The sequence below is a fragment of the Scyliorhinus torazame genome, chromosome 8 (assembly GCF_047496885.1).
Source record: "Scyliorhinus torazame isolate Kashiwa2021f chromosome 8, sScyTor2.1, whole genome shotgun sequence".
Lineage (NCBI taxonomy): Eukaryota > Metazoa > Chordata > Chondrichthyes > Carcharhiniformes > Scyliorhinidae > Scyliorhinus > Scyliorhinus torazame.
The window spans coordinates 179,461,645-179,488,967 of record NC_092714.1 but is presented as its reverse complement, the minus strand read 5'-3'; the positions used below and the strand labels follow the sequence as shown (position 1 = coordinate 179,488,967).

The 27,323-nt window shown below is 49.5% G+C and overlaps 1 protein-coding gene across 5 annotated transcripts in view; it reads right to left on the bottom strand.

The window, feature by feature from the left end:
* LOC140428279 (engulfment and cell motility protein 2) overlaps positions 1-27,323 on the bottom strand; it is a 292,926-nt gene that overhangs the window by 148,677 nt on the left and 116,926 nt on the right. For all 5 annotated transcript variants that reach the window (XM_072514575.1, XM_072514578.1, XM_072514577.1 and 2 more), the window contains exon 3: positions 18,993-19,033. In XM_072514575.1, coding sequence (XP_072370676.1) covers positions 18,993-19,033 — 41 coding nt within the window. The remainder of the gene's footprint in view (positions 1-18,992; positions 19,034-27,323) is intronic.

Here is a 27,323-nt window from a genome sequence, read left to right as displayed (position 1 = left end):
TGGAGGTTTGGGCACCTGGGAAAGGGAGTACTCCTTCTCTCGCATGTGTGTAGGGTATATTCCCAAATTGACATTTTTGTGGTGAGCCGGGCGGTGCTGCTGGGAGTGGAAGCTGCAGAATATGTGGGAATAGTGATTTTTAGACCACACCCCGCACTATCTAGATGGGAGACTTTGTTCGGGTCAGGCACAGAGGCTTTGGATTTGGAGCTTTTGGCAGACAAGGAGTTCTGTGGAACGGCGGGACGATTAAGAATTATGTTGAGCTTATTTAGAATGGGGAGGTATCGGTGGCCACGTTCTGGGAGGCCTTGAAGGCGGTGGTCCAGGGGGAAATTATTTTGTTCAAGACCCATAAGAATAGGATGGTAGCAACCACGCCCACATGTTCTGGACTTGCCCCAGACTTGCGGGGTACCGGACAGCCTTCTTCGAGGCAATGTCCAAAGTGGTGGGGATGGGGGTGGATCCATGCCCGAAAGTGGCGGTCTTCGGGGTTTCAGACCAACCAAATCTATTCCTGGGGAGGAGGGCGGACGCCCTTGCCTTTGCCTCCCTGATCGCCCGGCGTAGAATCTTGTTCGGCTGGCGGTCAGCAGCACCACCCAAAGCTGCAGACTGGCTGTCCAACCTCTCGGAATCTCTCCAAATGGAGAAAATCAAATTCGTCATCCGAGGGTCAGACGACGGCTTCCACAGAACGTGGGAGCCATTCATCCAATTGTTCCGGGACCTGTTTGTGGCCAACAAACAAGCAGAGGAATAGCCAGGTATCCAGGAACGAGGGGAAAGCAGCCAAAGTAGGAGAGAGGGAGAGATAGACCGGGAGAGGGGGGCGGGGGGGGCACAAATTGTAGTGTTGCATCTGGAGAGAGAGGATAAATGAGGTGTTCAAGGGCTTTTAAGAGAGGCTATTTACGGCCGAGCTCATGGGGGGTTTAAATCAGTTTGCGACGGAGTTGACCCCCCACCTTTTGGGCATGTTTGACAAAGCGGTGGACAGGGGGGAGTTGCTAGCGCAATCATCGATTTCACTGATCCCAAAAAATGGGAAGGATCCATTGGAGTGCGGGTCCTATAACCCTAGCTCGCTGCTGAATACGAATGTGAAAGTCCTGGCAAGGTTGGAGGGGTGTGTGCCGGAGGTGGAATTGAAGGATCAGATGGGTTTGTGAAAGGAAGGTAGCTCTCTAGTAATATTAGGAGGTTGTTTGGCAGTTCGATGGTGCAGTGGTTAGCACTGCTGCCTAGGGCGCTGAGGACCAGAGTTCGATCCCGGCCCGTGTGGAGTTCCACATTCTCTCAGTGTCTGCATGGGTTTCCCCACAACCCAAAGATGTGCAGGGTAGGTGGATTGGCCACGCTAAATTGCCCCTTAATTGGAAAAAAATAATTGGAACTCTAAATTTATTTTTAAAAAGGAGGTAGGTGAACATAATTATGATCCCATCAGGGGGAGTGCCGAAGGTGATTGTGTCAATGGACGCAGAGAAGGCCTTTGGTAGAGTGGAGGTATTTGTTTGAAATACTGGGGAGGTTAGGGTTCGGGCAGAGGTTTGTGGCGTGGGTTTGGTTGATGTATGCGTCCCCCGTGGCAAGTGTGCGAATGAATGAGATGAACTCGGGGTATTTTGGGCTGCACAGGGACATGAGGCAGGAGTGTCCACTGTCCCCGCTATTGTTCGCTTTGGCGATTGAGCCCTTTGGACCTCGGCTGAGTGGCGGGGGAGTGGATAAGGTGGGTCAGGGAGACCAGGTGTTTTTCTATGCCGATGACGTGTTGCTTTTTGACCTGTTGTAGTTCGTGATGAACCCATTAGAACCCATTAGAAAGCATGGGCATAATCATTGGCTTACTGGAGAAGTCTGGGCCTTTTCAGGCTACAAATTGAATGTCGGGAAAAGCGAAGTGTTCCTGATGAATGCAGCAGGGTAGGGGTGGGGGGAGGAAGGGGCGAACCTGGGGGCACTGACATTTGAAGGTGGCAAGGAAGTGATTCCGGTAGCGCATGAGTGGGCCATGATGCATAGGTGGAATTTGACAGGGTTGGGTGGAGGAGGATATGGGGAACCCAATGCGCTGCACCTGACGTGTGGGCGGGGTGGGTACAGGTAGTGAAGACGAATATACTTCCAAGATTCCTGTTTGTATTTCAGTCCCTCCTGATTTTCCTCCCCACGGCCTTTTTTTGGGAAGGTAATGAGTTAATCTTGGAATTTATGGGGGCAAGGTGCCGACGGTGAAGAGGGCTCTGCAAAGGCAAAGGCAGAAAGGGGGTTGGCTCTCCAAAATTAGTTGCATTACTGTTGGGCAGCGAATGTGGAGAAGGTGAGACTATAGTGGGAGGGGGAGGAATCTTGCAAGGGTACGGATCCGTACACAAATTGTACACTCTGTTGGATGTCAAGATTGTGTCATTATGTTGAACATGTTTGGAAAAATATATATATATCTTTTTTTAAATTTGAGGGTGGGGTTGCTGGAAAGGGAAGTTGTGGTTCCCTGTGAGAATCTGTGACACAGGAACGAAAGGGTGGAAGGCCTGCAGCGAGAGAGAGATTAGGACAAGAGTGGAAAAAGTAACATCTCAAAAAGGCAATAATCTCCAGATTTCACCCAGTGCCATGTGCTGGTGATAGCAGGATAGAACAGGTTGGCGGAAGGCTAGAAAAATGGTGAAGAAGGTAGTGCATCAAATTCCTAGGGCACTGGGATCTATTCTAAGGCAGCAGGGATTAGCACTGCTGTCTCACAGCACCAGGCACCCGGATTCAATTCCAGCCTTGGAGTGACTGTGGTGTTTAAAACGTTCTCCCCATGTCCACGTGGGTTGCCTCCGGGTGATCCGGTTTCCTCCCACAATCCAAAGTTGTGCAGGTTAGGTGGCTTGGCCATGCTAAAATTGCCCCTTGGGTGTCCACAGATATGCAGGTTAGGTGGGTCAACGTAGGATGCTCTTTCAGAGGGTCAGCGAAGACTCGATGGGGCCGAATGGCCTCCTTCTGCACTGCTGGGATTCCACAGATCAGTTCAAGGCTGGCAGATGTCCCCTCAACAGAATGGGGATCCGGGTCTTCACAAAACGATCAGATCATGCTGTGGGACAGTGTTTCAAACTAATTGAGGGGGGGTTGACATTAAGATGAAATATTAGAGAGGAACAACCAGGTGTGTGTGTGTGTGTGTGTGTGTGTGTGTGTGTGTGTGAGAGAGAGAGTGGGGGGGGGGGGGGGGGGGGGAATTAGGAGGATAGTGCTGTGATAATTCTGTTTTATTGACACTTTAAACATGATCCCTGTGGCGACTGTGCCAGCAGCTCACTATTGTTAAATGCACAATGTGAACTTAAATACCTGCATACCTGACCCATCTTGCACTGCCTGCCATTTGTCCTCTGATTTCTCCTATTTATGAACTACTCATTACTCCGAATGAGCAATATACCTGTAGCTAACAATCACTCATCCCTACGTTATCCCTTAAATCCCCATCTTAAAAATCAAGAAATTAAAGAAGTTTGTATCAGAGGTAATACAATAATCTTTAGGATCTTCAAACTTTATGGACGGGACAATTGGGAAAAAATAAAATCAGCAAAAATAGTTTGAAGGATGAGTCATCGAATGCATTTGGAAACCTCACAAAAACCCCAAGTCGTGGAGCCAAGCGGGGAAGATGCTAATTTACATTTTTGTTTTATGCATTAAGACAGGGTTAATTTCACATTGTTGAAGGGGAAATACTTCAGGGCTATGGGGATAGTGCAAGGAAAGTAGGATTCATTTGAGAGTTCCACCAAAGAGCCAGCACAGACATGGGCTGAATGGCCTCCTTTGACACTGTATAGTTTTACTAATTCTATAACAAGTTCCCAATAAAATAATGCAAATATAAAAAGTACTACACCCTTTTGTTGCACTTTTTTCTCCCTGATTCCATCATTCCCTCAACTTCAATTTTCCATTATTCACCTTCTATACTCCCAAGTAGGTTTGTGACCAGCCATTGTAGCTTCAGGTCACAGATTTTGAGGACCAATGTTCTTTCCCAATTTTTAACTCAATATTAGAAAGTACAACAAGGAACAGCACAATCTATGATGCATAGGGAAGGATTGCCCCCAGATATGCAAAAGCTAATGTTCACCAGCATCGATAAACAAACTTCCCACACACACACTGGCTGGAGGGGATGGGGTTAAGGTTATGCTGAAAAAGCAAATACAGATATTAAGTCTGGAGTTAATGACCATGGGATTACTGGAGTGACCAGCAGATAACAATTCCCATCAATCACTCACTCGCTATGATTGCAGGCTGGAACAGATTTGCTTTTGTATTTGCTCGGAATGATTTGCTCTCAAAAACACTGCGCCCTCAGGGAGTTTGGCTCCTTCCAGTTTGTGGTCTCTTGCACAGCAGTTCCTGAATTGTGTTCAAAATGAGGTAAGCTCATAGCGGGAGAAGGAGTAGAGTTCACAGGCACATAACCTTTAATAGTTACATCAACGTGCATTTATATAGTGCTGTTATTTTTGTAAAACATCCCAAGGCACTGCACAGGCAGACAAAATTTGATACTGAAGATATTTGGAGAGGCAGCTAGAATCATGGAGCAGGAGGCACGTTTTAAAGTATGCGAGAGCGAGATTTAAGGAGCAAATTCAAGAAACACAGATGCTAGGGCAAATGGACGAGTTTGATTTTCATAGGGAAATAGGACATATGGCTACTAGTGAAAGGAAATGGATCATAAATACTGCCAAGTCAGAATAAGTCACGAATGACTGGTCATAGAATCCCTACAGTGCAGGAGGAAACTATTCAACCCATTGAGTCTACCCTGATCCTGCGAGAGAGCACCCTACCCAGGTCCACTCCCCTACCCTATCCCTGTAACCCCACCTAACTTTCGGACACTAAGGGCAATTTATCATGGCCAATCCAACTAACATGCAGATCTTTGGACTGTGGGAGGAAACCGGAGCACCCAGAGGAAACCCACACAAATACTGGGAGAACGTACAAACTCCACACAGACATTCACCCAGTGTTGAAATCAAACCTGGGTCCCTGGCACTGTGGGGCAGCAGTGCTAACCATTGTGCCACCATGACTTCATAGAATGAAGTCAAGAGGACACAAGTAATGAGTAGAAAATCCTAGATTTTATTTTGTGTGGCTCATCATTGAACTTCCTCCCAATTTCCTGTTTTTGTTCTCTTCCACCTCTTTCCCACTCACCATCCTAGCCACCACTGCCATCATCATTACCTGTAATGTTTCCAAATTTCCCCTTTTTTCACTCCTAGATTGTGCTGGGATATAGCTCCACAGGTGGTGGATGCCCTGGTACCTAGCACAAGAGACCTATTCCTCACCCAACATTCACCCATGTGCACTCTTCTTTTCCCACCACTCCCAGAGGGTCGGGAACAAGCTCCCTATACCTCTCCACACCTCTCTTCTCCTTTAAAATACCCTTAAAACCTGCCTCTCTGACCAAGCTTCTGTCCCAATGTCAAATTTCATTCTATGACTCTCCTGTGAAGTACCATGGAATGTTTCAAAGTTTCTATGCAAGTTGCTGCAAAATATCCTGGGGACACCAAGCGCTGCATAACTGCGAGTGGTGTAGCCACCTAAATTGGCCAACTCCCGATTTAAAATGGCGAACGGCAAAGGCTGATGGGAAAGTCAGCCAACACAGGCAAAAACCAGCAGGTGCAGATTTGCTGTGTATTTAACTCTGCAAAAGCCCAGACAGCATCGATACCAGCGACCATCAGCATAACAATGTAGCAGCCATCTACATACTGATGAGCAATTCCCGGGAACAATGGTAACATTTGGGACACTCAAAACTAAACCAGACTCCCCGGCGGCAGCAGGCGCCAACACCAAAGAGGTTAACGAACACCTCAAGACCGACCGCCCATCGATCAGGGAACCGCTCTAGTTTTGGAGAAATCGAACCAGGCAATTGGAACAAAGTCCAATCATCTAGAACCAGGTACAGGGTCCGCCCCGAAAGGCAGGAAGCCCCTGGGGACTATAAGAGTTAAGCCCCAAGTTCAAATCACTCTCTTCGTCCTGCCCGGGTCACCCAGCAACGCGAACCAACCTTGACCGTGACCGGTGTAGTGACCGTCGAAAGAAGTAAGTCTTAATTCAACGCTCGCTACGAGATAGGCGCTCCTAGCTACCAATCCGTACCTACTTCGAATCCCGCAGACTCAGAACCCGAACGAAAGGCCATTTGTTCCCCTGACCTGTAGGGCCAGTCCGAAGTTAAGCATAGGCCTGTTAGTTGTAGAAGTAGCTTAGACGTAGAATTTGTGCATGAGTAGCGATTACAGTGTATAATAAACGTGCTTTGATTTGAATCTTACTAATCCGTGTATTGAGTTATTGATCATTACTTGGACTTGAACCTCGTGGCGGTATCATAAAGATACCTGGCGACTCGAGAGCAAAGGTAATAAAACAGAGCAATTGAACCAACCGGAAAGATAGCAACATTATTTGGCGACATCTGACGGGACCCGATCTAGATGTGGCATACCCACACCGGCAGAACCCAGAATTTGAATTAGAGATCCAATTGGGAACAGAAAAGCACAAGCGTTCAAGCAGTTCTGATCAATCCTCATAATTCGGAAGTGTGTGTATGCATGCGTAACTAACAGGGTGATAAGGTAAAACTGATAGATTTTTGTTGCGACAGAACTGTCGGGAGTTTGTATTTCGGAAAGTAGCGAAAGCTGTACCCGTATTTACAGCACCGCCTTAATAACCCTGTCCCAAATTTGAAGAGCAGCATTCGGATAGGAAAGATGGCAATGCAGGCAATGCAACGCCTCATGAACCCCGAGGAATTTGCGGTCGCAGCGACCAGCAGCAGTAGAGTGGGACAATGTCCCACTTGGGAGGAAGAAATCAGGAAGTACCTCAAAAGGGAAATGATGGCTCCTTTGGAGTGAATTCTGTGACAATGAGTAATCAGGCCCCGGGAGTATAGGACATACTTGGTGGGAGACCCTGAGCGAGATCCACAAAAAGAGCTTAGGGAAAGCTCGCAAGCCGATGGCAATCGTGTCCTGCTTAGCACAATTGCGAGGCACAGAGGAGGTCGGTAGGACGCTCTGGAAAGAAGTAGAAGGCATACATTGAAGGAGTACGGTCGATGTAAGCGAAGTAGAAAGAGAAAACTTAGAGTTAAGGAGGAAGTTGGCAGCAAAAGACGGAGAGGTGGAGGATGCCAAGAGAGCACACCAGTTTTGTCTGGCGCACTTAAGCAGCTTCCAGTCCCAGTATGAAAAGGCCTATCAGGACACGCAACGTGCATTCCTGGTACATGAAGAAACAGGGTAGCAGGTAGAAGCATTGCAGAGGCAGTGTAGTGACCTAAAGGCAGCGTTAAGAGCACTCCATGCTGCCACCACGGAGCAAAGACAAAGCTCGTTGGACCACGCAAAGTGCCGGAAGTAGATTGCAGAGCTGCAATCACTGCTTTCAGTCCAAAAAGGATTCCAGGAAACCTTTGGAGCAAAATTAGATAAGGAAGACGGCCCTGATTGGGAAGAATTAAATGAAACAGCGCAGAGATATGTTCAGGGAACATGTGCGCAGGGAAAGCCACAGATTAGGAAAGCGCCCCAACCCCCCACAGAGTAGATAGTTCAGGCTCCAATGAACCCAGTTACCACCCACCGCACAGCCACATTAGACGACACGGAATTTTTGTATACCACCCCTTAACAGTGACCCAATTACTGGACGCGTGCGAGAAGATTACACCGTTCCTCCCCACCTCAGACCTCCACCATTTCTTTGCCAGAGTAAAGCAGCAAGCAACCATGTACGGTCTGGATGAGCGAGAGCACATAAAGCTCACAGTTTTAAGTCTAGACCCTTCGGTCGTAGCAGCCCTTCCCGACCCACAGAATGTAGGAGGAGGCACCCTTGCAGAAATGCATACCGCGATCCTGGATGCGATCGGGTATAACCGGGGTGACCTCGTAGATGGCCTCAACAAATGCAGGCAAAACAAAACCGAGCACCCCACAGCGTTTGCTGGGCGCCTGTGGATCCACTTTGCAGCAGTCTTTGGAGACTTAGACCGCGCCCATTTGTCCCCAGACAACATGGCCAAATGGACCCGCACCCTTATCTCCCATGCCACAGGAACAGGACAGAAAGCGTGCGCCAGCCCCCGGGGGTGGAGACCTGGATAAATGACATGGCGGGGTTTATAAAGCTAGAGCGGACTAAGTTCGTCCTAAGGGGGTCGGCTCAAGGGTTCACCAGGCGGTGGCAACCGTTCGTCGAATACCTCGCAGAAAGATAGACGGAATGGGAAAAAGAAGGCAGCAGCAGCAGCCCAGGATCGGGGGGGGGGGGGGAGGAGGAACCAGAAGGACTCTCAGGGTTGTTAATATATACTGTATAGTATGTATAGGTCATTGCTACAGATAATTATATATTGGACTGTTAAATTATATTTTTGGAGAGTGTTACTTGTGACAAGGCAGTTGCCAATTAGGGCTAGTTTTCATTTTTGTTATTTATTATTTATTCATTTTTTGTTTATAAAATAGGTCATTGTTATTTGTGTTGTTATAATATTGTGTAAAGGATGCACAATGTACTGTGTTGGTTGACCAAAAATTTTCAATAAAATATTTAATAAAAAAAAAAGAAAGCGTGCGCCAATTATGATCCCTCGGAGGAGGCTCATAACGAGAAGTGGGTAGTAAAAAGATTGTCCCGCACCTGGGAGCAATCTGTACAAAGCAAACCCGCAGTTAAAAATCCCGAGGAAAAGCAGGCCGACGCAGATATGCAGGCAGTAAAAACACACCAGAACCACGCATGGGTGAATGAGGGAAAGAACAGCCCCCCACCAAAGTCACAGGAGTGTTACAACTGTGGCCATTTAGGACACTTTGCAAGAGTGTGCAATGCCGCACGAAAGCCACAGAGAGCCCAGCAGACGGGCACACTGAGTAAGAAGAAGACAGAGCCCATTCATAGTGTTAGCGCCCGTTCAGATCAGACGGACCTGACCGGAACGGACTGACGGTGTTCGGGCTCCCCCAGTTGGGTCTGCGACACCCTATGGGATAGGTCCGGACGAACGGTAGGTGCAGCGAAAATTCGGGGACAGGTCATCAAGTTTCTATGGGACTCAGGAGGGTCCCGCAACACAATAAATTCCTCCACCCTGTTTCAAAAAGACACGTGGCCCACTACAGCCACCATCACCCTCAGCGGCTTTACAGGCCACTCACAGCAGGGACACATCACAGCCCCTGTACCCATTCAAATCGGCACCATCACCACCAAGCACCCCGTGGTTTTAGTTGACCTGCCCCATACAGCAGAACACATTCTGGGAATTGATTTTATGAATTCCCACAACTTACCATTTGATCCAGTCAACCAGTGTGTCTGGAAAAAGGCAAAGTCTGCAAGAGCCCCCGCAACGCTCAACATAGGGGAGTACGCGAACAAAATTAGCGCAGTAGGCGAATTCTGGTTCAACCCGATCGCGCTTAGTACGGACAAGCAGGTTCGGGCAGTCCTGCAAAAGAACAGGGCAGCATTCGCGACCCACAAACACGACTGTGGTCGGATGACTGGTTCCGTACAGATCACAGGACCTGACCCTAGACCCCAAAAACAGTACGGATTTCCCCAAGAGGCAGAGGGAGAAATCGTAAAGGTTATAGACAGTTTATTAGAGCAGGGCGTACTCAGATCAGTAGCCTCCACTAATAATGCCCCGATTTGGCCAGTGAGAAAGCCCGATGGATCATGGCGACTGACCATCGATTACCGGGAACTCAACAAAATCACCCCCGCAGCAGCCCCCACAGTAGCCACAAGTCCCGAGACCATGCTCAAGCAGGGACTCAATTCCCGATACTTTACGGTTTTGGACGTCAGTAATGGATTCTGGTCCATTCCATTGGCAAAGGCGTGCCAGTACAAATTTGCCTTCACCTTTAAAGCTCAGCAGTGCACGTGGACATGCCTGCCACAAGGATTCCACAACTCCCCCTCCATTTTCAACCGACAGCTGGCAAATGGTTCAGCCAAATTCTCTCGCCCCGAATGTCTGGTACAGTACGTAAACGACCTACTACTGCAGACAGACATCGAGCTTCTGTCCGAACTCCTGGAACTCTTACACTCAATTGGTCGTAAAGTTAACCCCAAAAAGGCCCAGATTTTGGAAGACAAGGTATTTGGGAACGATTATCACACATGTTAAACGCAAGATCGAGTATAAAAGGATTGACTCGATTGCTAAATTGCCCCTTCCCCAGAACGTTTCAGCCCTCCGGTCATTTTTAGGACTGGTTGGCTACTGCCGAAACCACATTGACGGTTTCGCCAGCAAGGCAGCGCCCCTCTCAGACCTCCTAAAGAAAGGAGCCCGCTGGGAATGGCTTCCGCAGCATACGGATGCTGTGGACTCTTTAAAACAGGCACTCATAGCAGCCCCCGCACTACAGGTTCCAGACCCACTTTCCCCTTACGCTATAGAGGTAGCAACCACAGACCGCACCCTTTCGGACGTGGTCCTCCAGGAACGGCACGACCAGTTATGGCCCGTAGCTTACGCCTCCAGAATTTTAGATGCTGTGGAGCAGGGATTTTCAGCCTATGAGAGGCACCTGCTCGCAGTATTCTGGGCAGTTCAGTATTTTTCGTACATTACTGGACTGAACCCCATCACAATCCTCACAGAACACCCCCCCACCCAACTTTTACTGGACGGATGACTCAAGGACGGTACAGTCAGCCAAATTAGAGCAGCCAGATGGACCCTTCTCTTGCAGGGATGGGACATCACTGTGAAACAGACAAAGACCAACACTTTTTTCGCCGACAAGCTACAGTACCCGGGAACCCCTCATGAATGTGGAATTATCTCTCCACACCACAACACAGGCCCCTTTATTGCGAAAACTCCCCCCAGAAAGATAGGCAGTTCAACCCAGAGCCCCCAGCACACAGACACGTGCAAACGCATAAAGATATATGTGGATGGATCTTCCACAGTATTGGATGGGAAGCGCATAACAGGTTGTGGTATTTATGTCGAGGACACGCAGGGACGCGCCCTAGAAGAAATCGCAATAAAACTTCCAGGCCACTTCGGCGTGCAGGCAGCAGAGCTTGCGGCCATCGCATATATAGTGGAACACCCAGATTCCTTCCCCAGCCCAGCAGACATATACTCGGACAGCCTATATGTCTGCACAGCCTTACAGAATTCCTGCCCCTGTGGAAAGCAAGAGGATTTGTTTCCGCAGACGGAAAACCCCTCCCCTCAGCCCCATTGCTCCGTCACATCTTAGAGAGAGCACAGAACAGGACTTTTGGGATAGTCAAAGTTCGAAGTCACCATCGTTCCTCCCCCCCTGGAAATGTAAAAGCCCGCACTGTCTAAGGCAGGTTCCAGGCACGGATATTTTTGGACACCCCCCGAAAGCGCACCAGTGAATGCAGTTCAGGTCTCACAGACTAGGTTCGAGGATCTAGTGCAGGCCCAGAAGCAAAACAGCACTCTCAGGGAGATTTTAAAAGGAAACTATCCAGCACCCTACGAGAGGTTTAAAAATGCTCTGACCACACATGACGGTGTGGTGTTAAAAGACACCCTTTATGTGGTTCCTGAACAGGACAGGAATCAACTGATTTGTTTGTTCCATGACGGTCATAGACATCAGGGAATCGATCCCACTACAGCCCACCTCAGGCAGCTTTGTTGGTGGCCGAATTTAAAGGACGATGTAAATCAATACATCGAGAATTGTCTTATCTGTGCCCAGAATAATCCGAACAGATATGCCAAAAAGGCTGAGCTTTGTCACACCCGACCAGGTAATGGCCCCTGGACTAACCTCCAGATTGATTTTATAGGACCATTGCCCCCCTGCAGGAATGGTTACAAATATGTACTCGTGGTGATAGACACGTTTACAAAATGGGTGGAAGCATTCCCATCCAGGACTAACACTGCAAAGACCACAGCCAAAATTTTGACCCATCACATCTTTACAAGATGGGGACTCCCCCGCAGCATTGAATCCGACCAAGGTTCCCATTTTACGGGACGTGTCATGAAGAACGTCCTCACGATATTTGGCATTACCCAAAAATTCCACATTGCAAACCACCCACAGTCGAGTGGTATCATGGAGCGCATGAATCGGACCCTAAAATCCACCCTCAGAAAAATGGTCCAGCAAAACAACACCACTTGGGACTCAGTCCTCCCTTTTGCGCTGATGTTAAAACAGGCACTCATAGCCGCCCCCGCACTACAAGTTCCAGACCCGCTTTCCCCTTACGCAATAGAGGTAGCGACCACAGACCGAACCCTTTCGGCCGTGCTCCTGCAGGAACGGCACGACCAGTTAAGACCCGTTGCTTATGCTTCCCGCCTTTTAGATGCTGTGGACAGGGATTTTCAGCCTGTGAGAGGCACCTGCTCGCAGTTTTCTGGGCAGTCCAGTACTTTTCCGACATTACCGGACTGAACCCCATCACCATTCTGACCGAACACACCCCCACCCAACTTTTACTGGACGGACGACTCAAGGACGGTACCGTCAACCAAATACGCGCAGCTAGGTGGACCCTTCTCTTGCAAGGACGGGACATCACAGTAAAACGGTCAAAGACTCACACATACTTAGCGGACAATTTGCAATACCCCAAAACCCCCCATGAATGTGAGATCATCTCTCCACACCATAATACAGGCCCCTTTATAGCTAAAACACCCCCCAGAAAAATAGGAAATTCATCTCCGAGCCCCCCGCACACGGACACGTGTGAACCCATTAAGATTTATGTGGATGAATCTTCCACAGTCTTAGATGGGCAGCGCATAACAGGTTGCGGGATCTATGTTGAGGACGCGCAGGGACGCGCTCTCGAGGAAATAGCATTAAAACTCCCCGGACACTTAGGCGCGCAGGCAGCAGAGCTTGCGGCCATCGCGTACATAGTAGAGCACCCAGATTCCTTCTCCAGCCCAGCAGACATATACTCACAGCCTCTTTGTCTGTAACAGCCTTACAGAATTTCTGCCCCTGTGGGAAACAAGAGGATTTGTTTCCGCAGATGGGAAACCCCTCCCCTTAGCCCCATTACTCCGCCATATTTTACAAAAAGCCCAGAACAGGACTTTTGGCATCATAAAAGTCCGCAGCCACCATCGTTCCTCCCCCCATGAAATGTAAAAGCCGACGCACTGGCTAAGGCGGGATCCAGGCATGGGTATTTTTGGAAACCCCCCGAAAGCGCGCCAGTGAGTGCAGTTCAGGTCACACAGACTAGGATCGAGGATCTAGTAGAGGCCCAGAAGCAGGATAGCGCTCTCACTGAGATTGTGAAAGGGAAGTTTCCAGCCTCCTACGAGAGGTTCAGAAATACACTGACCACACATGACGGTGTGGCGTTAAAGGACACCCTTTATGTAGTTCCTGAGCAGGATAGGAACCAATTGATTTGTTTATTCCATGATGGTCATGGACACCAGGGAATCGATCCCACTACAGCCCACCTCAAACAGCTTTGTTGCTGGCCAAATCTCAAGCAAGATGTATCCCATTACATTGAGAATTGCCTTATCTGCGCGCAGAACAACCCCGATAGATATGCCAAAAAGGCCCAACTCAGCTACACCCGACCCGTTAACGGCCCCTGGCCTAACCTCCAGATTGATTTTATAGGTCCATTGCCCCCTTGCAGGAATGGCTATAAATATGTTCTGGTGATCATAGACACTTTTACAAAATGGGTGGAAGCATTTCCAGCCCGAACCAACACCGCGAAAACCACAGCCAAGATCCTAACCCACCACATCTTTACAAGATGGGGACTCCCCCGCAGTATTGAGTCGGACCAAGGTTCTCACTTTACCGGACGGGTCATGCAGAACGTCCTCACGATATTTGGCATCACCCAAAAATTCCACATTGCGTACCACCCACAGTCGAGTGGTATAGTGGAGCGCATGAATCGGACCCTAAAAACCACCCTCAGGAAAATGGTCCAGCAGAACAACACCACTTGGGACTCAGTCCTCCCTTTTGCGCTGATGTTTTTGCGTAACACTGTTTCCACCTCCACAGGTTACACCCCACACACTCTCATGACCGGACGCCCCATGAAAGGGACAGAATACTTGTTAGGTTTAAACTTGACCAGCCCCAAAGTGACGGACCTCACACACGAGAAAGCAGTAGAGCAATTAGTGGATAATGTTAAAACGGCTCAGCTAGCAGCCGCAGTGAAATTGGGCACAAGAAAGAAACAGAGCAAGGCTTGTTTTGATAAGACAGTGCATGCGACTGAGTTCAGTGTAGGACAGCAAGTCATGCTCTCCGTATACAACCCCAGCACATTCCTGTCACCAAAGTACTCGGGTCCGTACTCCATTGCGGACAAAGTAAGCACTTCCGTCTACGAGATAAAGTATCCCAACGGAAAGACTGCGTGGTTCCATATCAACCAGCTGAAGGCATATGGAACATAGTCGAACCACACACACCACGTCATGCTCGACGCAGCACACCACACCCCGCCCACAGCCAACGTAACCCCACCATCCCCCAACACATCCAGCCCAGCCACGGACTCAACCTAGACTCCATCCCCGAAATATACACTCCGCCCCGGAACGCCCACAGACTGCTGCAGCAGAGACAGCGACTGTGACTCGGACGATAGCCACAGCACGCCTCCCTACTATCCCTATGCAACAGGACGCACACCCAGCGAATCTGACCACGATTCGAGCGATCCCTTCACGATCACTTTCCTACACAAACCCCACCACCGACCTACCATGACGACCTCGATTCCGTCCCCACACAACTAGACACCACCTATTGGCACAGAGATAATTTGTGCGGATTCGTTCGGAATGACGAGAGCGATCCAAAATCATACCAAGCAGCCCTTTCAGCCATGATACATTCAAGAGTTTGGCATCCGGGAGAAGATGACGACCTTGAGTCTGACTCCCAAAACGGCCCTGTTCGCAACCGATAACTGAGGTGTCCAGATGATGTTTTAAAGGAACCGCTTGGGAGAAACGATGTCCTTTCTGATGGAACCTGCTTTCTGATTTATGATGTTGTTTTTAGTGTTTTGTTAAATGCTGTATGTCAGACCGGAATTTTTTTTTCACGGCCCCACGCCCTTTCAGCAGAAACCTCTGAGGACTTGCCCACAGAGACTTGCTACTGTCCCAGACGCCAGTTCAGAGGAACTCGTCTGTCGGCAGACGCCCGTTCATAACTGCTCTTCTGGTTCGAAGGAAAGAACCACTACGGCAGCCCCCCCACGGTGACTACATTTCTTGCCCGTACGGTTGCTCAGGCAGTGGAGAAACGGCTTGGGACCCGCCCTGCCTGGGAACCCCCCTCTGGTCAGCTACGCTCGGGTAGGGGAGACACGGAATTGGTCGCCGTCCTACCCGGGGACTCCATCCAACTCTTACCCGTCACGGCCCATACGCACCTCATTTTGGAAAGTTTTAGTTCAAAAAGTTTTCTTTTGTTTTCAGGTAAGCCTTAGGTTGCCAACCATATGCTATTTACATCCTGAAACATTGGGATGGTAAATCGCACAGTCTGCGAGACGGCTCGCACTGGTTCAGTATTTGTAAGTGTGTCTTGTCCTGAAATTCGGTTTTTGGAAAAGAAAAATGAGGGAGTCACACATAGTGACCAATTATAAAGGGAGCAATTGACACTAAAGGACAGACAGGCTATCATACGAGATGTTAAACTAAGATAGTAACAGACACTATGCTTGATCACACAGAACTCCAGAAGCTCCAGGACCGGAGAAGAGAAGAGAAGTGAAAGAAGAAGAACCATGAGGACATCCTCCACGTGGTTCATCGTTATAATGGACATTTGGTTCCACGCGAACGCGAACCCCATGACCTCAAGCCCCCCAGCCGTTAATGATTCACTTCCCCACAGTACCCAGAGCCCAGTCACCAGCGACACCACACCATCTTGGTGTGCCAGGTTTATAACCTGGTACTCCCTGTCCTACTTGGTAGAATCCCTATTGGTATTGGCGATACTCTGCTGCATCGTGCAGACTATGCGTCTGAGAAAATGGAGGAGAGCCTACCGCGCTCGCACCCCGGTATATAGGATCAGATCCCCTATTTTCGGATACGACTAGAACCCTGACCCCGCGATCTATAATAAAGAGCATTAGTTTGCAATTTTGTTGTAAATAAAGAAATGTTCATGAGCAATTGTACGATCCTGAGCTTGACTGCCCAGCCAGGAAAAATGTGTATAAACTGCTATGATTTTGTTTGAATGGTTGAGGAAGTTAGTGTGACAAAATGTTTAAGTGAGTGTAGTGTATTAAGGATAGTTAGAGGTTCCCATTTTTTTTGTTTTGTAATGCATGTCCCCGTTTGACATAGCGCCCCTTCGAATTGTCAGTTAAAATGCTTTTGCATAGTTATGGTCAGTGAAGAGGCCATAAATGAAGTGCTCACCGGGTCAGGGAATGAAAACGCAGTTATGTGATCCTTCACGCTTTGCGTTAGGATCACAAGGAGGAAGTGTAGTCATCTAAATTGGCCAACTCCCGATTTAAAATGGCGAACGGCAAAGGCTGATGGGAAAGTCAGCCAACACAGGCAAAAACCAGCAGGTGCAGATTTGCTGTGTATTTAACTCTGCAAAAGCCCAGACAGCATCGATACCAGCAACCATCAGCATAACAATGCAGCAGCCATCTACATACTGATGAGCAATCCCCGGGAACAATGACAACATTTGGGACACTCAAAACTAAGCCAGACTCCCCGGCGCCAGCAGGAGCCAACACAAAAGAGGTTAACGAACACCTCAAGACCGCCCATCGATCAGGGAACCGCTCCAGTATTGGAGAAATCGAACCAAGCAATTGGAACGAAGTCCAATCATCTAGAACCAGGTACAGGGTCCGCCCCGAAAGGCGGGAAGCCCCTGGGGACTACAAGAGTTAAGCCCCAAGTTCAAATCGCTCTCTTCGTCCTGCCCGGGTAACCCAGCAACGCGAACCAACCTTGACCGTGACCGGTGCAGTGACCGTCGAAAGTAGTAAGTCTTAATTCAACGCTCGCTACGAGATAGGCGCTCCTAGCTACCAATCCGTACCAACTTCGAATCCCGCAGTCTCAGAACCCGAACGAAAGGCCATTTGTTGCCCTGACCTGGTGGGCCAGTCCGAAGTTAAGTATCGGCCTGTTAGTTGTAGAAGTAGCTTAGACGTAGAATTTGTGCATGAGTAGCGATTACCGTGTATAATAAATGTGCTTTGATTTGAATCTTACTAATCGGTGTATTGAGTTATTGATCATTACTTGGACTTGAACCTCGTGGCGGTATCAGAAAGATACCTGGCGACTCGAGAGCAAAGGTAATAAACAGAGCAATTGAACCAACCGGAAAGTTAGCTACAGTGGCCGCCGAGTTCGGCCGAGTCCCGCCGGCGTGGGTTACTCAGATCCACGCAGCGGGACCTGGAAGGTGGGTCTGCGGGGTCCATCCTGGAGGGGGGGCAGGGGGGATCCAAACCCAGGAGGGGGGGCCCTCCACGGTGGCCTGGCCCGAGATCATGGCCTACCGATCGGCGGGCGGGCTGGTTCCGTGGGGGCCTATGTTGCTCCGCTCCGGATCCCTGTAGGGCTCCGCCATATTGCCCGGGGTCCGGCGCGGAGACGGGAACCCACGCGCATGCGTGAAATCATGCCGGCAAAGTGCGCATGTGCAAACTCATGGCAGCTGTTCTGCGCCGGCTGGAGCTGCGGGGTGGGGGGGGGAAAATCACTCCGGCGCTGACCTAGCCCCCTAGGAAGGGGAGCGTTCCTGATTATCGGGGACCATTGACGTCGGAGTGGTTGGCGCCGCTTTTCATGCCGGCGTCAGAACTTTGCCGCGGGATTAGAGAATCCCAGCCATAATTACAAGTTTCACTTGACAGAACAGCAACTTTGACAGATCAAGAGTTAAAACTTGCCAAAGAAGGGGAGTTATACTGGTCTCTGGGAAAAAAACAGGTTAATTTTAATGGATTAAAAAAAGATAAGGCGCAAGGGAAAAAGCTTGTTCAAATCACCTGATTAAACAAGAATAAAACCCCATAATAGCATAATTCCAGAAGACGTAGATTGAAATATCAAGAGCAGAGAAAGGAATTAACTGGGTCTTGGAACAGGTATATGGGATCTTGATCAACCTGTAAACCAACAGTGGTGATTCTGAGCCCCTCAATTAAACCAGATAACTGTTCTGTAAATGTATGATTTTTAAAGATCATTTATTTGCTGTATATTTAATATATCGGTCGTACCTGTTACAATGTGCGAGAAGCCAATTGATTTGCGGAGTAAATTTTAATTAAGAATACACCTGTACTTTCTAACAGACGTAGACTGACTGTTGTTTGGTAGACAAGTGAAGCAGCCAATTTCTGCACAGCAATATCCCACAAATGAGATGAATGGACAGTTGTCTCGTGGCAATAGGATCATATCTGAACATCCATTTTTTAAATACTGGTTTTCAGCCAAGATGTGTGCAGTGCTCATCTTACCAGTCATTGATCACAATCTGACAGGTACTTACTCACTATGTATCATATCACTCGGACTGCATTATATCGGTCAAAATCACCACTCATCACACTGTGACTGTATCAAATCCTTCTCTTCAAGGGCAATTAGGGATGGGCAATAACTGCTGTAGTAGCTAGTGGAGCCCATATCCCTTGTATAAAAATAAAATTCATCAGTCGACCTGCATCTTACTCAACCTCTAATCACAATGCATCAGTGACTGAGTCATCTCTCCCCCGCCCCGCCAACCCGTACCAAGTTTTACTCACTGACTTCACCAAGCCCCCCTTTTGGCTAAGGTTAGTTGTGAGACAACAGCACTTACCCATCACAGACCTCCCGGATAATTGCAATCAGTGGCTTTTTCTGAAAATGACAAAGAGCTGAGTTAGCAATCAAATGAACCAGATAACATTCCAGATCAGGTCACACCTTACAGCATTCATATTGAGAGAGCATTTCACAGTCAGCTCAAAACCACAAGAGTATTAGCTTTATTTAGAATAGATTTCTGTGGCCAAATATTTTAAATGCTGGGTTGTAGCACCTGCCACCTCACAGGCACGTAACCCCATCCAGCTCAAATTCTCAGCTACCTCTTTCTCTCGGATTCCTCTCCCACATATCTGTGCCAGCTGGGACGAGAGTAAGAAAGCTGGGGGTTCAAGTCCCACTCCAGGACTTCAGCACAAAAAACAAGGGGCGTGATTCTCTAGAAAAATCTCTTTTTTAAAGTAAATTTAGAGTACCCAATTCATTTTTTTCAATCAAGGGGCAATTTAGCGTGGCCAATCCACCTACGCTGCACATCTTTTGGTTGTGCGGGCAAAATCCACGCAAGCATAGGGAGAATGTGCAAACTCCACACGGACAGTGGCCCAGAGCAGGGACTCCCGAAAAATGTCTAAGTGTGGTAGCGAGCGGGAACTGCCGCGAGCTTCCCGACGCTCGGCCTGGCAACACTATTCAAAGTTAATTGGTCCAGTTAATGAAGCCCCATGAGCTTCTCGCCGCAAATGAGGGCTTGCCAGCAGATTTGCCAGTACCGTGCTCGCCAGCCCCCCAATAACAAGGTCGAGCAACATTCTTCACCCCCCCCCCCCCCCCCCCCCCCCCCCCGGCCACCACCAGAGTGAACCATACGCATGGCTAATGATGCCCTCTGTGTCTCCTCAGGAAAAACTCTTCCATAATCGCCGGGAGAGGGTCCAGACTGACGGTGGGGTGCTGGACATAAGAATCCTCACCTCCTTCGAGGAGCGGACCCTGGAGGGGACTGGGGTGGCCGAGGACAGAGCGATCACCAACGCGGCTGGGGGTCTCCGCAGGAGGCGAGGAACCTCCAGGGCCCAGCCGAAGGACCTGTCAAACGTGACTTACTGACTGACTGACTGACCCATCCCTCCCATTGACCACATCCATTCTCCCACAGCTCCTCCAGCCAACGGCGCCAGCCCATCCCGGGCGGCACCTCTCCAGCCTCCCAGGAGACAACCTCGGAGAAGAGCTCCAAGGATGCCACCATAACAGACATGGCACAGCTGTCATCCCCACCCTCAACCAGAGCAGATACACACGCGTCGGTGGGAAATGTTAGTGGTCAGGCTTCTGGGACACAATCTGGTGAGCACCACACAGCTGCTGACGCACATTGGCGGAGGCAAGAACCCCCAGGCGAGACAGCACTGGGAGGTGTGCTGGATCCCAGGACCCAGCTGGGTCCCAGCTTGACATAAGCCTGTGGAAGAGGACATCCCGGAGCTGATGGAGAAGTTCGTGTGCGGCTGTGACATTCAGAGGGAGATGTCATCGACACTCCAGCAGGTCCATAGCCGCTTGGAAGAGTCATAGAACATAGAAAATACAGCACAGAACAGGCCCTTCGGCCCACGATGTTGTGCCGAACCTTTGTCCTAGATTAATCATAGATTATCATTGAATTTACAGTGCAGAAGGAGGCCATTCGGCCCTTTGAGTCTGCACCGGCTCTTGGAAAGAGCACCCTACCCAAACTCAACACCTTCACCCAACACCAAGGGCAATTTGGACATTAAGGGCAATTTATCATTGGCCAATTCACCTAACCCGCACATCTTTGCATTGTGGGAGGAAACCGGAGCACCCGGAGGAAACCCACGCAGACACGGGGAGGACGTGCAGACTCCGCACAGACAGTGACCCAAGCCGGAATCGAACCTGGGACCCTGGAGCTGTGAAGCAATTGTGCTATCCACAATGCTACCGTGCTGCCCTTGAGAACAAATAAATCTACACTATATCATTTTACCGTAATCCATGTACCTATCCAATAGCTGCTTGAAGGTCCCTAATGTTTCCGACTCAACTACTTCCACAGGCAGTGCATTCCATGCACCCACTACTCTCTGGGTAAAGAACCTACCTCTGATATCCCTCCTATATCTTCCACCTTTCACCTTAAATTTATGTCCCCTTGTAATGGTTTGTTCCACCCGGGGAAAAAGTCTCTGACTGTCTACTCTATCTATTCCCCTGATCATCTTATAAACCTCTATCAAGTCGCCCCTCATCCTTCTCCGTTCTAATGAGAAAAGGCCTAGCACCCTCAACCTTTCCTTGTAAGACCTACTCTCCATTCCAGGCAACATCCTGGTAAATCTTCTTTGCACCTTTTCCAAAGCTTCCAGATCCTTCCTAAAATGAGGCGACCAGAACTGTACACAGTACTCCAAATGTGGCCTTACCAAAGTTTTGTACAGCTGCATCATCACCTCACGGCTCTTAAATTCAATCCCTCTGTTAATGAACGCGAGCACACCATAGGCCTTCTTCACAGCTCTATCCACTTGAGTGGCAACTTTCAAAGATGTATGAACATAGACCCCAAGATCTCTCTGCTCCTCCACATTGCCAAGAACTCTACCGTTAACCCTGTATTCCGCATTCATATTTGTCCTTCCAAAATGGACAACCTCACACTTTCCAGGGTTAAACTCCATCTGCCACTTCTCAGCCCAGCTCTGCATCCTATCTATGTCTCTTTGCAGCCGACAACAGCCCTCCTTACTATCCACAACTCCACCAATCTTCGTATCGTCTGCAAATTTACTGACCCACCCTTCAACTCCCTCATCCAAGTCATTAATGAAAATCACAAACAGCAGAGGACCCAGAACTGATCCCTGCGGTATGCCACTGGTAACTGAGATCCAGGCTGAATATTTGCCATCCACCACCACTCTCTGACTTCTATCGGTTAGCCAGTTCGTTATCCAACTGGCCAAATTTCCCACTATCCCATGCCTCCTTACTTTCTGCATAAGCCTACCATGGGGAACTTTATCAAATGCCTTACTAAAATCCATGTACACTACATCCACTGCTTTACCTTCATCCACATGTTTGGTCACCTCCTCAAAGAATTCAATAAGATTTGTAAGGCAAGACCTACCCCTCACAAATCCGTGCTGACTATCCCTAATCAAGCAGTGTCTTTCCAGATGCTCAGAAATCCTATCCTTCAGTACCCTTTCCATTACTTTGCCTACCACCGAAGTAAGACTAACTGGCCTGTAATTCCCAGGGTTATCCCTAGTCCCTTTTTTGAACAGGGGCACGACATTCGCCACTCTCCAATCCCCTGGTACCACCCCTGTTGACAGTGAGGACGAAAAGATCATTGCCAACGGCTCTGCAATTTCATCTCTTGCTTCCCATAGAATCCTTGGATATATCCCGTCAGGCCCGGGGGACTTGGCTATCCTCAAGTTTTTCAAAATGCCCAATACATCTTCCTTCCTAACAAGTATTTCCTCGAGCTTACCAATCTGTTTCACACTGTCCTCTCCAACAATATCGCCCCTCTCATTTGTAAATACAGAAGAAAAGTACTCACTCAAGACCTCTCTTATCTCTTCAGACTCAATACACAATCTCCCGCTACTGTCCTTGATCGGACCTACCCTCGCTCTAGTCAGTCTCATATTTCTCACATATGTGTAAAAGGCCTTGGGGTTTTCCTTGATCCTACCCGCCAAAGATTGTTCATGCCCTCTCTTAGCTCTCCTAATCCCTTTCTTCAGTTCCTTCCTGGCTATCTTGTATCCCTCCAATGCCCTGTCTGAACCTTGTTTCCTCAGCCTTACATAAGTCACCTTTTTCCTCTTAACAAGACATTCAACCTCTCTTGTCAACCATGGTTCCCTCACTTGACCATCTCTTCCCTGCCTGACAGGGACATACATATCAAGGACACGTAGCACCTGTTCCTTGAACAAGTTCCACATTTCGCTTGTGTCCTTCCCTGCCAGCCTATGTTCCCAACTTATGCACTTCAATTCTTGTCTGACAACATCGTATTTACCCTTCCCCCAATTGTAAACCTTGCCCTGTTGCACGTACCTATCCCTCTCCATTACTAAAGTGAAAGTCACAGAATTGTGGTCACTATCTCCAAAATGCTCCCCCACTAACAAATCTATCACTTGCCCTGGCTCATTACCCAGTACTAAATCCAATATTGCCCCTCCTCTGGTCGGACAATCTACATACTGCGTTAGAAAAGCTTCCTGGACACACTGCACAAACACTACCCCATCCAAACTATTTGATCTAAAGAGTTTCCACTCAATATTTGGGAAGTTAAAGTCGCCCATGACTACTACCCTATGACTTCTGCACCTTTCCAAAATCTGTTTCCCAATCTGTTCCTCCACATCTCTGCTACTATTGGGGGGCCTATAGAAAACTCCTAACAAGGTGACTGCTCCTTTCCTATTTCTGACTTCGACCCATACTACCTCAGTAGGCTGATACTCCTTGAACTGCCTTTCTGCAGCTGTTATACTATCTCTAATTAATAATGCCACCCCCCCACCTCTTTTACCACCCTCCCTAATCTTACTGAAACATCTATAACCAGGGACCTCCAACAACCATTTCTGCCCCTCTTCTATACAAGTTTCCGTGATGGCCACCACATCGTAGTCCCAAGTACCGATCCATGCCTTAAGTTCACCCACCTTATTCCTGATGCTTCTTGCGTTGAAGTATACACACTTCAACCCCTCTCCGTGCCTGCAAGTACTCTCCTTTGTCAGTGTTCCCTTCCCCACTGCCTCATTACACGCTTTGGCGTCCTGAATATCGGCTACCTTAGTTGCTGGACTACAAATCCGGTTCCCATTCCCCTGCCAAATTAGTTTAAACCCTCCCGAAGAGTACTAGAAAACCTCCCTCCCAGGATATTGGTGCCCCTCTGGTTCAGATGCAACCCGTCCTGCTTGTACAGGTCCCACCTTCCCCAGAATGCGCTCCAATTATCCAAATACCTGAAGCCCTCCCTCCGACACCATTCCTGCAGCCACGTGTTCAACTGCACTCTCTCCCTATTCCTAGCCTCGCTATCACGTGGCACCGGCAACAAACCAGAGATGACAACTCTGTCTGTCCTGGCTTTTAACTTCCAGCCTAACTCCCTCAACTTGTTTATTACCTCCACACCCCTTTTCCTACCTATGTCGTTGGTACCAATGTGCACCACGACTTCTGGCTGCTCACCCTCCCCCTTAAGGATCCTGAAGACACGATCCGAGACATCCCTGGCCCTGGCACCCGGGAGGCAACATACCTTCCGGGAGTCTCGCTCGCGACCACAGAATCTCCTATCTATTCCCCTAACCATTGAATCTCCTACTACTATTGCTTTTCTATTCTCCCCCCTTCCCTTCTGAGCCCCAGAGCCAGACTCAGTGCCAGAGACCTGGCCGCTAGGGCCTTCCCCCGGTAGGTCATCCCCCCCAACAGCATCCAAAACGGTATACTTGTTTTGAAGGGGAACGGCCACGAGGGATCCCTGCACTTTCTGCCTGCTTGTTTTTTTCCCCCTGACTGTAACCCAGCTATTCTTGTCCTGTACCTTGGGTGTGGTTACCTCCTTGTAACTCTTCTCAATCACCCCCTCTGCCTCCCGGATGATCCGAAGTTCATCCAGCTTCAGCTCCAGTTCCCTAACACGGTCTTTGAGGAGCTGAAGTTGGGTGCACTTCCCGCAGGTATAGTCAGTGGGGACACCGGTGGTATCCCTCACCATCCACATACAGGAGGAGCATGCAACTGGCCTAGCCTCCATCCCTTCTTACCTGACAGAATATAGCTGCCCTGTGGACTAACTAGATCTCCGCCCTCCGACCCTGCTCCCAGTCAGCTACACTTTCTGTAAACTCCTGGCTCTCTTCGCACTCTTTGCGGAAATGTCGGAAACAAAATGAAAGGAGCACCTTACTCCCTCCTCACCTAACTCCCTCGGTCACCAAACTCTCACTATCGCACTCAAATGCACCAAATTCAGCACTCAAAGTCTGCACTGTAGGTGGATCACTTTTATCCTGTGAATCTAGCCTCTGAAAACTGGTCTAATCTAATTAACTAATTAACAAGCTCCAGCTGCAAGTACCTACAAGTAGAACCTTTGTTTAAAGCTTATTGAAAATTCACCTTCTTCTAAACCAAACAGCAACTTTTAAGTTAATTAACTAAATAAAAGAAAGACCAAACTTTAGATAAAAATGAAGCCTTATACTCCCTCGGTCACCAAACTCTCACTGTCGCACTCAAATGCACCAAATTCAGCACTCAGTGCCAGAGGCTACAGGCACAGGAGATGTTGCCGGCAATGCGTGGCACCGAGGCCAACACTGCTCGCGTGGTGGCCACAGTGGAGCCTGGTGCACGACGTTGGCATCATTAGAGGTGGTGTCCAAGGTGTCGCACAGTCGGTGACAGCCATGGTGGAGTGTCTTGACAGAACGTTCGTCTCACTGGGGGCTGTGACCCAGTATCAGGCTGAACTTGAGGGGGTTCTGCGGGACATGTCCCACTCTCAGATGGGTACGGCTCAAGTCATTGGGGAGCATCGCCGAGGGCGTTAAAACGATGGTGCAGATCATGGGGAGCCGCCAGAGCCAGATGATGCAGGGAGGGGCAGTTGGGACTCGAACCTGCTGCCTGTCCGTCCCAAGCTGAACCCCAGGGCCCTATGGGCACGAGTGGGAGGAGGGGCACTGGGTGCCAACCCAGGCCTGTCTCATGGGCGTGGCGACGGTGGCCACCAGCTCCCCTGAGTTCTATCCCTCAGGTGAGGCCACATTTCACAGTCAGCACACAGGACAGGGCAGCACGGCTGTGCACGTACCGCTGATAAATGAGCCAGGCCCTCCGGCCCCAGAAGTCGCCCACCAGGGGCATCGAAGACCACGGGGAATGGTAATCAGCTGGCTGCCTCCACCTCAGATGTGCATCCTGGGGACACAATCTAGACATAGCAGTAGTGCTAGGAAGGCAAAGCACATTGAGGATCACTGAGAGCACACAGGGAGGGTTGGGGGGGGGGGGGGGGGGGGGGCGGCACCACCGGGAGAGTGGGGAATTGTAAAACACAATAAACAACCTTGAGCACAACCAGTATGATGCCTCTTTCATCGGCTATGCGGGCTGACCTCAGAACCTTTGGCCCATCCCTCATGAACCCCCCTCCCTAGGTACACCACGCACAGGTGATGGGTGTGGGCGAGCACTCAGTAGACAGGCAGGGGCCAGAGCATGGCATAGATTGAGGACCACTGGCGCTCAGCTCTCTGCGGGTTTCATCACCCCCCCTGCCTGTGGTGACCCACTGATGGTGCCGACACAATCCCCAGCACCCTGGAGTGATGTGACACATACCATGGGAGGGTGGGAAATGGGAGTGAGGGGTGACGAACCAGGACACAACCAGAGGCCTCGGCAGTCGGTGAGAGTTATGGGTGGTCGGTGGGCCAGACGGGCAGGGACAAGTGTTGTCCCCAGAATGGGTACACACGATCCAGGGGTTGGCGTGGTGGTGCAACAAACAGTTGCCCCATCGGTTGCCCACCCAGCACCTCCCTCCCCCCACCCTCCCATAGCAGCCCACCCCTGCCGAGGGCGCTGGTTGTGTCCTGGTGAACAAAGATGGCTGCTCACTTCCTCAATCCCTGCAGAAGCCCTTCTGCCAGAATTTAGAAATCTCATCCTTAACAATGGATTCTAGAATCTTGCCAACAACTGAGGTTAGGCTAATTGGCCTATAATTTTCCATCTTTTTCCTTGTTCCCTTCTTGAACAGGGGGGTTACAACAGCAATTTTCCAATCCTCTGGTACTTTCCCTGACTCCAGTGACTTTTGAAACATCATAGAATCATAGCATTTACAGTGCAAGAGGCGGCCATTTGGCCCAACAAGTCTGCACCAGCCCCTGGAAAGAGCATCCCCAACTAAGCCCACACCTCCACCCCATCCCTGTAACCCAGTAACTCCACCTTGTTTGGACACTAAGGGCAATTTAGCATGGCCAATCCACCTAACCTGCACATCTTTGGACTGTGGGAGGAAACCGGAGCACCCTGAGGAAACCCACGCAGACACGGGGAGAACATGCAGTCTCCGCACAGACAGTGACCCAAGCCAGGAATCAAACCTGGGACCCTGGAGCTGTGAAACAACTGTGCTAACCACTATGCTACCGTGCTGCCCCTGTTGGAAGAGGGGACTCCACCACATTCACTCTTTAAAAAAATCTTTTTATTGGCCCCCACATTCACTCTTGATACCCAATGACGACCTCTGCCTGCAACCCACCCCAGTCTGTGAAACCCCCCT